Below are 13,029 nucleotides of genomic sequence, written 5' to 3'. Positions count from 1 at the left end.
CTGTACTATTCTATCCTCTGCATATCCTGGAGTACAAAAGAAACAGCATACAGCAACACGTGGGGACTGGCAAGATCGGGGAAAAAAAACACGCAGTCACTGATTACAAACCGCAAGATGTTATGCGAATGAATATGAATAATATGAATAATGTTTCATCTGTGCCACAGAGTTTTCCGAAATGTACTATACAGGTCATAAAACGAATAATTCCAAATATCATATATACCTATGTCTGTGTTTTTTTTTTTTTTTTTTTGACATCATTCACCATAAGGTGCACACTAATTCAGCATGAGCAGGAACACTCAATAAAACTGAATAAAAAAAAATCAAGTGACCATGAGACACGAAGAAGGCAGATTCGCCAGCGTTTGTGTGTCAGCTTTAATCCCTCCAGATGAGAGATTGGCCAGTTCCATTGTCTCAAAACACCACTCACATCTCCAGTTAAATGAATAAATGAAAAATAACATCATCTGATCCCTGGGGTGTGTACTGTATAATATTAACAAAAAGAGGAGCTCACTACTGAAAACGGCAAATATAAGAGTGAGTGGGGATCAAACTGGGGACTCTTGATTACAAGTCAGCAAATCTTACCGCTATGAAGCTGTTGTTTCTTTCTTTAATCGTTTGTGAAAGTGTTTTTACTGGATCTTTGGACTTCAGGCTTCATACATTATATAGTTTATGCCTACATTTTGTCATTTACTACTAAAATATGAAAAAGTTTCTGTTTTAAAAATGTGTTTACATAGATTACTGTAGAAATGGAACACAAATGAAATGCGTGTGTTCCAAATAGCAATCTATTATTTCCACTTTAAAACTCTAGCACTTCAGTCACTCCCAGATAATCAAACAAGGCATGAGCTGGGAAAACTTAGTGAATGTTCTGCAGCGGTGAGGGATGGAATAGCCGGCTGCTTGCTGCTCGTGTTAATCGGCACATTTAGAAGACAAAAGACGCTGGCGGAGAGGTAAGAACGGTTTTAAGGTGGGCCGGATCTACGAGTTTTTTCGTAGACTCTGGTAATTCTAGTGTTAAGGAGCTTCTGAAAAAAGCCAAATAAAGTTCTGTCCTTTGTCAGGACAGCAAGCCATAAAAGCAGCCAGGAAATGGATTTTAAATTCTTATAAGGTACATGTGCTGGCACTGTGCTTTGTGAAATTATTATTTTTTACTTTTTACTCGCGGTGCTTCTGTGAAGCATGAAGCTCTTCTGATAATGTTATTGCGTGGGTTCCATTTGTAGTACCCGGCTGGTGTCCTGTGGCTTTGAGAAATGGGGGAGCGGAGCTGTGGTGGAGCCCGGGAGGGAACAGCTCGCTCTGTTTAGGAGAGTAAGGTGCTCGTGTGTTCATCTTATCGCAACAAACAGGACAAGTAAGTAAGTTCAAATTTGATTATCAAGTGTCAGAATAAAGACACAAAGTCATCATAAAAGTCTGGGGCAGCCACCCATATGATATATCCTGGCTGCAGAATGGTTTAAATAATTGTGATACGTTCACAAGTCGGAGCCCAAAACAAAACTGAAGTCTTTGAGTTAAAATGGCAGCTTTATAAGCCGGCTAAGCAAGTGACATCATCTCTAGTGCCAGAGCCGGAAGTGATGTCATCAGTGGCGCTGGAACCTGGTGGGATTTCCCGAGAGTGGTCTGCAAAGAATTGAGATAGTTAATGCACCCGCCTCCCCCTGCTCTGTGGTGGAATTACAATTACATTGGCCCTTTAGCTGCCTCCTACTCACACGTGTGTGACACAAGTAAACGCTTTGGTTAAAAGTAGCTTTTTCTTGCTCAGGGTGCCATTATTAATAATAAGTCTTTTCTGTCTTTTAATAATTTGCAGGAGCTTGCTTATGCTTTGACTTTTGACTACCGTAGCTCTCACCGTAAGAGCCAATTTAGTAAGTTAATGTTCTATAATACTGATATCTTGTAAACATTTACCCAGTTAGATTAAAACAGTTGGCTTTATAAAGATTTAGAGAGCACACGGCTAAATGGCTAATCTTATCATCTCCAAGCCCACATTTAAATGAAACGTTCTCACTCATTTTCCTATCATTCGGAGCAGACGTGTATTCTGTCTTTGTTCCACCTGGCAGTTGGCAAGTCATGGAGGGAAGGCATTTTCAACCTGTGACCTGCGTGCTGTTAATTGAAAGTTTATCAAAAAGCAACATTGTTTGAAGCAGAGGACGTGACTGAAGCAGAACGTGAGACATTTAAGACTGTGAGGACACGCAGAAGAAATGTTATTCCTTTTTTAAAACTTTATTGGTGTTGTACCTTTTTTCCCTCAAGTTTTATGATTCATCTGCCTTCGAATTTTTATTTTCACGTTAAAAAGTTTGAAGGGAAAAGGTGCTCAAATCCCCCTTTTTTTTAAAAAATAAAAAAAGCTTGGAAGCTTAAAGTTTGAAAGGAGTAAAGATAATCACACCTGGATCCACACTCACTTAGAAAGAGGGTCTTCACAACGCTCCTAAATCCACTCTTATGAGGTCCGTTTTCTCAGTTCCTGCAGGTTAAATCCTCTTTAATGCTTATAATCTAATGAAAGAAGATGCAGGTTGCCACTTTACCAGGTACACCTCTGGCCATTCCTCTCAGGTCTTCCATCAAAAAACAAACCTTGGTGCCTCGGCTTTAAATATCTTCTCCTGGTTTTACCTTCCAACTGTCGCCACAGATGTCAAAGTTCACTGGATTGCGTTTACGTTATAAATGAAAACTGAAGTATGACAGCACAATTACAAATATATAAACCAACAAAACACTGTGTTTAATCAACTATGTAATGAAATGCTACAGTCTGCGTATGCATGTGTCTGTGTCTGGTCCCTCTGATCTGATTGGTCAGTTTGGCCTTGGCCCGATTGGCTAGTGTTTTGTCCTGGTAGAGCTCTGTATTACTCTACTTTCCCCTTTTGTATTATTAATATGTAGCCTTTGTCAGAATGCCTCAGATCTCCCAGACTTACAACTGTTTATAACGTATTGTACCATATAACTTCTCACCACCATCTATAACCTCAGGCAATTAGATGTAGTAAAAGTCAAGCAGGAGTTAAGTTACAATTTAAACAATGTATTATTGATAATATTCATAAATAATAACAATATGCAAAGTACATTTGAATATTGGCAACCATACAACCTGATAAATGTTGATGTGTAATTTCAGGCGGCACACAGACTTGTTAGTTACTTAAAATGTCTCTAGTTAAGGCATCATTTGAGGTCAGCTTTCTTCAGAACAGGCCGCATGCCTGTCTCAATATGGCTGCCGAGCTGCACTCTTCATTGTGTTGTCCTTTTCAGTTCATGGTGTGTGATGGTCTTTCATCAGTTTGGTAAGTGAGAAAAAGCAAGCAAATTTATAGATTCTCTGTCCAACCTCTAGAGCCAATAGGGCGTCATGGTACTTAAAAGCTTCTGATACAAGCCAGTTCCAAACAGCCATACTTCAGAACAATGGGGGGATAGAACATCTTCACACCTGCCCTCGAAACCAATTGTTAAGGTAAAGCTTGGCAGTTTGGCAGCCTGGCTTTACTATGGGGGTTGAGAGACTTCAGAGAAACATTTACCAAACTTATTTGAGGCACTTCCCCCAACTCTGTCGTAAAATTCACTTTCCTGACTTAGTACTGGGGGGTAAACATGAATGCTTCTCACTAATATAACACTAATATTACATTGCTTTGTCTAAGTTACAAATAAAGACATACAAAATATTTATCAACTTGTATGCAAAATTTCACATCACAACAGCTAGTTTGGCATCGGATGATGTCAAGATACTTTAGTGGTGGGAAATTCAGTCCGCAATTGTGACCGTTTTTATTTGTTTATTTATTTATTTTTAGCAAAAATGGAGTCCTAATGGAGCATTTCAATGACAACAAAGCAAATACCTTACCAAGTGACGTTGGGTCCCTAAATAGTAACAAGGCACAACCTGAGTCTCCTTCAAAGACGGGAAATATTTGCAAGAGTACAAGTGATGTTTTCACAGGGGGTAATGGGGGCCTGTGCAAAAAACAGACAGGAGTTAAGCTTTGTGCATGGAAGTGACAGAGTCTTTATGGGAATGCGATCGAGAGCGGAGGCACCGGTCAAGAGAGGTTGGGACACTTTAGGATACCAAGGAGAGGTGTAGGAAGACCACTTTATTCTAACATATTCTTTTACCTGTCTTTGATAGGTAATGGAAGTTATGTATATATAATAATAATGATGACAATACATTTTATTTATATAATGCCTTTTCCATGCTCAAAAGCTATATATCGTTAGTGTGTAATATATATATATCTCCTTCCATCCATTATCCAACCCATATCCTAACACAGGGTCATTGGTGGTCTGCTGGAGCCAATTATGTATGTATGTATATATATATATATATATATATATATATATATATATATATATATATATATATATATATATCAAAATACAATCAATTTACAAGAGAACATTCTATAAAAATTATAATTTTTTAAGTTTATTGGTTTTTAACCTTCTTCACTTCAGATTACAGGCATCGCTGATGAATCGTTTGAAAGCTTGTTTACTGCTCTTTCACTCCTAGCATGAACTTTCACAAAGTTATTCAAGCACTTTAGAATGATCGATTTTGAATGCACTGCTGACATCGCAACTCATTAAGTCCGATTACAGTCCTGTTTTTCTCTTACAGTACCCTTGAATGATGCCGCCAAAGTGTAAATCCGATGCACGTCTTGGCGATGCATCAAAGAAAACAATTACAGAATTAAAGTTATTATAAGGTTAACTCACAAATGAGTGTTAACCTTTAATCATTATCCTTTTTGTATTTTTTTCTGTCTAAACTTTAAATTTTTTTTTACAGTACTCTGCAGTACATGAACATAGTTACTTTTATTATTGCTATTATTACTACAGTATTATGTACAGTTCTGTATATTATGCTTTAAAATTTTTTTTTATTTGGAAGTGTCTCTTAAGTGTTTCATATGCACAGTAAGATAAAATAAATACTAGACTGAAGCAAACATTTGATTAAGTGACATTCAATAAGAACCGCATGTACGTGTTCTAACTTACAAATTTGACTTAAGGACAGCCAAAAAAAAAAATGGATCTCATTTTTAACCTGGGGACTGTGTGGATGTGTGTGTGTGTATGTATATGTACAATATATGTATGTATATATGTGTATGTGTGTATATATATATATATATATATATATATATATATATATATATATATATATATATATATATGTATGTGTGTGTGTATATGCATGTGTATGTATATATATATATATATATATGTATGTATATATATATATGTAAATGTATGTGTATATATATGTATATACTGTATATATATGTGTATATGTATGTGTATATATATATATATATATATATATATATATAGGAAGTTCAGCCCCCTAACACAGACAGACAGACACCAAATGTCCAAAACACATACATGTAATATTTTTTTTCTGCACACAGCGCCTCACAATGTCCAAATCAGACAAGCACTGGAGTGAGGTGGCCCCTTTTATAGTACTCCGGATGTGCTCCAGGTGCTTTGTGATGATCTTCTGGCTCTATAATCCTCTGTGCGCCCCTTGGCGGTGGCCACGGGCCCTTAAAGGGTTGAGCTTCTAAGCTTTGATCCCGTGGCCCCAATGCACACCAGGGCGGCTGCCCTCTCGTAGTCCAGGGGAGGTATTGTCCCTTTCCCAGTCCTTCCAGGCATCCCAACTTGGCAGAATCCCCAGCCGTCCACCACAACTAGGGAGTTTTGCCCCCTGCTCACTTCGCTCAACAAAAATATTTATTTATTTATGTTTGTTTGTATATATAGAAATGACATTGCGATTGCTGCTCTCTTATTGGTGCCCTCATTTGTCTTCCTTAGACCTCCAAAATACATGCCAGTTTCCTCAACTTATTAATATGATAGACTACTTTAATGCTTTTATTTTCCCTTGGCAGGGTGACAGAGGAGGTGCCAGGGTCATGCATTAGCACCCAGAACAGCGGTGAAACGGTGATGCGCAGCCTGGAGGAGATGGTGGCCTTCCGTGCTCAACGGCGGATGACCCATCGGTCCTTAAGTAACGGCTCACCAGATGTAGAAAAAGAAGGTACTGTACACGGTGTAAGAAATCACAAATGTGTGACGTCAAGACACATCAGGAGGGGTTGAGGCCTGCACGCCTTGGGCCAACAATCCTCTTGCGTTAATTCAGCTCAGTTCAGTTTTGTATGACGCTCCCCACTGAGCGTTGTAACAACTTTACAGTTGAACCAGTTTCTTAATGAGAAGCTGATTCTTGCTGTTAATTAAACCCTTTATTTAATTCCACAGCTTGTTGCTGCTCTCATTCTACCACAGCAGACATTTCCAAAATTGTTGATTTTCTGTTTTTTTCAAAGAACATTGTCAGAAGGTTGAACTGAGAGATCAACCTTACTGAGACCTTCACCTTTCTTTATTTTCAGCTATTGTATGACAGGCACAGGTGAGCTGCTCAAGTGGCGGCCTGTTTTGTGTCTCATTATTGTTTGGCTGCTAATTAAGGAAAAGAAATGACTAAGGGGCCTGAGTCAAGTTAATTAAAACGAAGGCAAAAGAAGTTAATTAAAAGCAAAAACTGGTCACCAATTAAAAAGACAGGATGAAAACCTGCAGCCACTGCGACCCTCCAGGACTGGAGTCTGATAGCCCTGTCATAAAGAGTACATGAAATGAGCTGGTTTGTTACTGCAGTGTAGTAATCCATTCTTGTTCATCATAGCGCCGTAGCATGGTGATGTGGTACAAGTTAGTCAGACATGCAGGTCAGAATTTCACTGCTCTCTGTGCACATAGCAGTTCTACGACTGTGCATCCATCCATCCCTTTCCAAACCTGCTTATCCAGGGTAGAGTTCAGGGGGACCCCACTGCCTTTCCCATCTGCTGCCTGCTATATTCTGTACTTTGAGCTTGAGCTGTCATTGAGATGGTCACCACCAGATGGCACTGTCTTCACAATGCTGTCAATATATTAATCAATTTTTTTAAAAAGCAGTCTTAAAGATAAACTACTTCTTTTTCTTCCTCTTCATCTTTTTCCACTTCTTTGTGGGGTAGATGTGCTTGATTAGCCTTCTCCATACAGTTCGGTCCTGCTCTTCCTCACCAGTCAAGCCCTTTTCCTTCAGACCTTCTTTTATTTTATCCATCCACCTCCATGTTGGCCTCCCTCTCTTTCTCTCCCCCTGCACTTCTACATTCCCATCACTCTTTTGCCCACATATTCCTTGTCTCTGCTCATCACATGCCCATACCATCTCAACCTACTTTCCTGTCCTTTCTTAGATTTCTCGCCCACTTGTGTTGTCCATCTGATTGTTTCATTTCTTATTCTGTCCTTTTTATATAACACCACACATCCATCTCATCATTCTCATGCCTACCACATCTCACTTCTTCTTGTCCTGCTGTACTCCCTTTACTGCCCATGTCTCAGCTCCATGCTTCATTGCTGGTCTCACCACTGTCTTAAAAACGTGACCTTTAACCTTCTACTTAATTCTTCGATCACACAATCCTCCTGAGACCCTTGTCCAATTGCTCCATCACACTGCACTCTATGGGTTATCCCTGTCTCTAGTTTTCCATCTTATTCTACCACTGATCCTCCATATTTAAACTTATGCAGTCTTTTCAATGTCTCTCCCAGAAGGCTAACGTCTGAATCCTGATCACCATTGCCCCTCATATATTCTGTCCTCTTCTTCTTCCTGGTTATCTTCAATCCTTCATCTTACAAAGCCCTTCCCCATTCTTTCAACTTCCTCTCTTCTGATGCTACACAACACCATGTCCTCAGCACAAAGCCTGCACCAGGTGGGGGGGATTGGTCTCTTACCCCATGACTCAACACATCCATAATCAGATCACAGAGGTAAGGACTTCAAGAAGACCTCTGGTGCAGAACTGGGATTTTGAGTGCCTTCCAGATTCACAATTCTTCACTTTCATAAATGCAAAATTGGAGTAAGCATTTTCAGAATGGACGAGTGAAGAAAGTGAGGGGGTGCTTTAGGTGGTCTCGTAGAAGAGTTAAGATACCGTAGGCTCAGGGTCATAAAGAAATCTGATGGCGTATTGGAGTAGTAAAAGCCTGAAAAATGTTGGGCAGGGAAATTCAAGAATGTTCCATTAAAGGGGCACACATTGGCCCTTCAGTTTGTCTCTGAACACACAAGTGGGGTGGCAGTGGAGTCCAAACGATTCATTCAGCTGGCCAGACTGTATGTGGTTCCAGTTTTTTCTATTCAGGTCTGACAGTGTGTATCTTGTGTTTTGCAGAAAAAGAGTTCCTTCCCTCGTCGTCCTCCGCAGTGCCAGAGAGTGAAGATGAACATGGACTGCTGCCCATTCCGTAAGACTACCTGAGGTTATTACTCATGAAGATGGGCAAAGGGTTCTAGAGTTCCATCTCATTCTTCATCGCCTCCTTACTGCCCGCTTCATTGGAAATTAGAACTTGAGCAGTTCAGCGCCTACCTTGAGTCAGCTCTGGACATCTTGTCTACTCACTTTGGGTCAGTCAAGGGTTTGCCTTAAACAAACTTCATTACTCATAGATACACCAGGAATGCCAAAGTCCAAAGGTTTTATTGAGCTCTTCTCCAAAGTGCAGACGTCCACAAAGTTCTGTTCCATCGTTCATCCTTTTTCTGAACCTAAGAGACAGAAAGGACAGAGACACAGCTGGACAGGAGGCCGGCCCATCTCACATATTTACACTGTAAACAAGAGAAGAGGACAATTATAAAGGTTTGGGGAGCCCACCCATATATTGTCACTACCAACACAATATGGTCACGAGTAGTCATGATGAGTGGTGGGTTCATTCTTATACTTTCTTGGCAGGAAGAGGCGGGATAGGAAGGGAAGTGAGGTCAGTAGTGGGGCGTGGTCTGGAACTGGAAGTGGGTGGGGTTTTCTTTAAGCGATCTTCCCTTCTGAATGTCTGTGGAAAAGGGAGAAAAGGCATCAGTGCTGTTCCTCAACCCCAGTCTCTGTTGCTTACCCTCGGCTAAACCCTTAGACTCCTCGCACATGCCCATGTGTGACCATATTTATTCACTTAACAGATTCCTGTGTCCAAAGTGACTTACAAACGACGTCCACATAATCAGTAAAACGTCAGAGAACAAGTGTTACAGGACAAGGGTGTGACGTTGATCATCGCGAGTGAAGAGCTTCAAACCAAAAAGAACAACACAAGACTAGTCACTCTTATTTGCTACTATGAACGTCACATCAAAGCCATTGTTACTTAGAGAGATGTTTACAGAACAAGGAGGTTTTCAAACCCTTCTTGAACACAGTGAAGGAGTCAGCTGTTCAGATGGAGGTGGGCAGCTTGTTCCATCAACACCTGAAAAGAGTTTGGATTGAGATTTGACACCACACAGGGGTGGTATCACGTGACGACGTTCACTAGCAGACCTGAGTGTGCAAGAAGAAGCATAGGACCTCACAAGTTTCTCCATGTACAGAGGTGCTGACCCGTTGACTACTACATAGGCAGGAATGAAGGCTTGGAAGTGAGTGTGTGCTGCTACGGAGATCCGAAAAGAGGAGGGGCACCAGAGTCACCACTGTATTGTGAGCCATCTGCATTGGCTTGGTGGCACACACAGGTACCCCTGCCAGTGAGAAACTGTATTATTTCAAACCTGACAAGACTGATGACTGAAGAAGAAGTTGTGCTGCACAATCCATTAGGTATGGCCTCATCTTGCTAATGTTATACAGACACCTTCACTCGCGTGAGTTTTGATTGAAGGAGTAAACCCAAACATAGCCAGGGGCCACAAGCAGACACTAAAAAGAAGGCAACCCCAGCCAAGGACTGAAGATGACGTGTCACTATATGCCATGCCACTTTGATGCCATGTGTCATTCTTTCAAAATACTCAGAAGTGGGACAGCTGCATGTTTGAGCGCTGTCAGTGGACCAATACAAGTCAATGTGACAGCTAGCCTCTTCACTAGGGGGGCATCACTTTTGTTTCCATAGGATGGAGCAGTAGAAAATTCCATTTAGTAGAACCTCCTCCCAGTGATTATTCTGCCTTATTTTGTAAATAAGTGAAACCCTAAAAAAATGTAAAAAAATAAGCTTTTACAAAGCACATTGTTTTGAAAATGATTGCTTCAAAGAATTCAGTTTAAGACTTGGGGGGGCACTGGCCGGGTTGTTAGTTCTTTCACATTGCCTTTGGTCTAAGTCTAAGATGGACGTGCATTGAGTTGCGTTCTGTTTAACATGAAAGACAAAGGCTGCACTTGCCGATGACTGAAAATGGTTCCCTGGCACTGCCACCACCTTGGCATTTATCACTCATTTGATGTTATTTCTTCTTCATATTTCCTGATGAAAAACTGACAACCCAGATTTCCCCATCAATAGTAACAGTCCCTGCCTTCCCCTGGGCCTTGAGATGTCACTGTTCTGTCATGTCATGAATCTGCTCCAGGTCTCACCCCATGAGTGTGTCTTGCTGGATTACCTCTCTTTCTGGGGGTAACAAATCAACTCCACACTCTCCATCTCGGTATTTGCATGAGCAGCTGAGAGAGAGAATCCCACCATCATGCTCCGAGTCTGCTCCTTTAAGATCTGGACTGGATTATCTGCAGCAGGAGGTTCCCGGCTGACATCCGCACCAGTTTCAGGTCCATTTGGGCAGTAACCAATTGTCCCCAGCACCCATGAAAAATTTAATGTCCTGGGTCTGCTTTAGGTCTCTGATCAGTCGGCCTTTGTTGGAAGCCCTTCTCTAGGGGGCGTCCAGGTGAAATCCTCAAATCGGTAATCTCTAGGACCACTTGGGCAATGACACACCTCAGAGATACTAATCACTCCAGCATATCCTTATTTTACTCCAGGATAGGTCATTTGTGTCTGGTATTCCTCCAGCAGGAGGTGCCTGTGATCAGTGGTCCGTGGTGTGGGGCAGGTATTTAAAGAAGTAATCACGTTCTGGGTAGTGTGGGCTCCAATCAGGTGCGGGGGTGCATCAGCATGCTTCACTCCGGGATTGATTGGGGTGCTGGGCTGGTCGAGCACACCCATCAGTCAGGTGCCCCCTTCACACCTCGGAGGTGGCGGCATATCACAACCGTGCCAGTTAGGCCAAGTAAAGGAGCTTGCGTGGCACTAGAATGGGCAGAACAGAAAGAAAGAAGATGGGGAACTGGGGTACAGCAGCTTTGCGCTACACCAATATATTGTAGAGGCAGTCAAGCAAAGTGTTAACTATTTTTAGCCAGCATAGTCCTTTGCAAATAGTTAAACGGTGCACACACTTTTGATTGTTTTCATTTTACCTTCTTGTATACGAAGCATAGAGAAAGTATTGGAATCCTCTAAAAATTCCATTTCGAGATTTTGACGAATCTCAATGTTTTAGACATCCATGAGTCCAAAAATACCATTTTTGGAATTGTGTGTGTGTGTGTGTGTAAACACTATAACTTGTGAACGTTTTCACTTAGGTCAACCAAATTCTGCATACAAGTTTTAGGTACAAAACGTAGATTTCTATCAACTTTTGGGCTATTTCCGCTCACCGGAAGTTGTACTTTACCTTTTATTCATGCAGCTGCAGAGTCCGATTTATTCAACTTTACTTTTATAATAATTGTTCAATATATTATTAATTTGATTTGTTGTTGATGGTTCTTTAATGTACACAATATAAAAATGTAATTATTGTCTTGCAGTTTACTCCTTAAATATCCATCCCCATATCTGAGTATACGAGAACGTCGAAGGGAGACCACTCTTGATTTTTATTCCAATGCAGCATCAGGGACGTACGGCTGGGGGAGGCAAGTGAGGCAGAGCCTCACCTGTCATCATGAACAGAAAAAAACTAATACATTTGTCCACTGGTCTGTGTTATAAATTTGTTTTCCGAATGATTCTAATTATTTCGATCAATTTTATAGACATAACCGATTAATTTGCGCCTTTCCTGTTCAAATACAGGGGAGAAACGTAAGATGTGCAGCGACGAGCTTCACGTCAACTCGGACTGCGCTCTCCCTCCCTGGGCTGATGCATGTAATCGGTGCGTGCCTGCTGCTGTCTCTCTGTATGTCGCCAATATAAGGTTTACAGACACGTGTATTATACACCCTGACTTTCCACAGTATGGCAAATATCTTTAATGAATGTATGTGACATATTTAGTCTTCCTGATCTAACATAAAACCGCAGTGAAAAAGCACAAGGTGATACAGACAGTACGGTGCCGACCTGAAGGGGGCGCCTGTGAGCCCAACAGGGGCTCGTTGCTGTTGTTCTACGTAGAGGCGCCAATAAGTTAGCGATATCAGAAAGCGGGCCGTTTATTTTTATTTTTTGTTCCGACTGACTGCCCAGAATGGAAGATTAAGATTTTTAAAACTAAAGGAAAATAAGGAGGACTTTTACAAGAAAGTGACGGAGATTTTCGTGGGGAAGAATAGGCGCATGGACTTCATTTACAAGTAAAGGTAAGACCATAAACAGTTTTCACTTTTATAAAAAATGGGATCAGACTAAGAAAAAAAAAATTCCAATATTTTAAAACTAAATTTTGACCTTAAATAAAATATTATTTTACTTTTCTTGGTAATCCTTTTGTTGAACAGTCTCTATTAAAATTGATAAAAGCATCGGAATTAAAAGCTTTTAAAAACAACTAAATATTTCATCCATCCATTTTCCAACACGCTGAATCCGAAAACAGGGTCACGGGGATCTGCTGGAGCCAATTCCAGCCAACACAGGGCGCAAGGCAGGAACCAATCCTGGGCAGGGTGTCAACACACCGCAGAACACACTCGCACACACACAAACACACCAGGCACACACTAGGGCCAATTTAGAATCACCAATCCACCTAACCTGCATGTCTTAGGACTGTGGGAGGAAACCGGAGCACTCGGAGGA

General features: G+C 41.0%; 1 protein-coding gene across 1 annotated transcript in view; it reads left to right on the top strand.

The window, feature by feature from the left end:
• LOC114649081 (pleckstrin homology domain-containing family A member 3-like) overlaps positions 1 to 9,268 on the top strand; it is a 40,203-nt gene extending 30,935 nt beyond the window's left edge. Inside the window, exons 7-8 of the mRNA XM_051924371.1 lie at positions 6,015 to 6,166; positions 8,382 to 9,268. Coding sequence (XP_051780331.1) covers positions 6,015 to 6,166; positions 8,382 to 8,458 — 229 coding nt within the window. The 3' untranslated portion in view covers positions 8,459 to 9,268. The remainder of the gene's footprint in view (positions 1 to 6,014; positions 6,167 to 8,381) is intronic.
• The last annotated feature ends 3,761 nt before the right edge of the window (positions 9,269 to 13,029 follow it).

Source organism: Erpetoichthys calabaricus, chromosome 3, assembly GCF_900747795.2.
Source record: "Erpetoichthys calabaricus chromosome 3, fErpCal1.3, whole genome shotgun sequence".
Classification (NCBI taxonomy): domain Eukaryota; kingdom Metazoa; phylum Chordata; class Cladistia; order Polypteriformes; family Polypteridae; genus Erpetoichthys; species Erpetoichthys calabaricus.
Note: the sequence above shows the minus strand (reverse complement) of the source record. Positions and strands in the feature narration are given on the sequence as shown.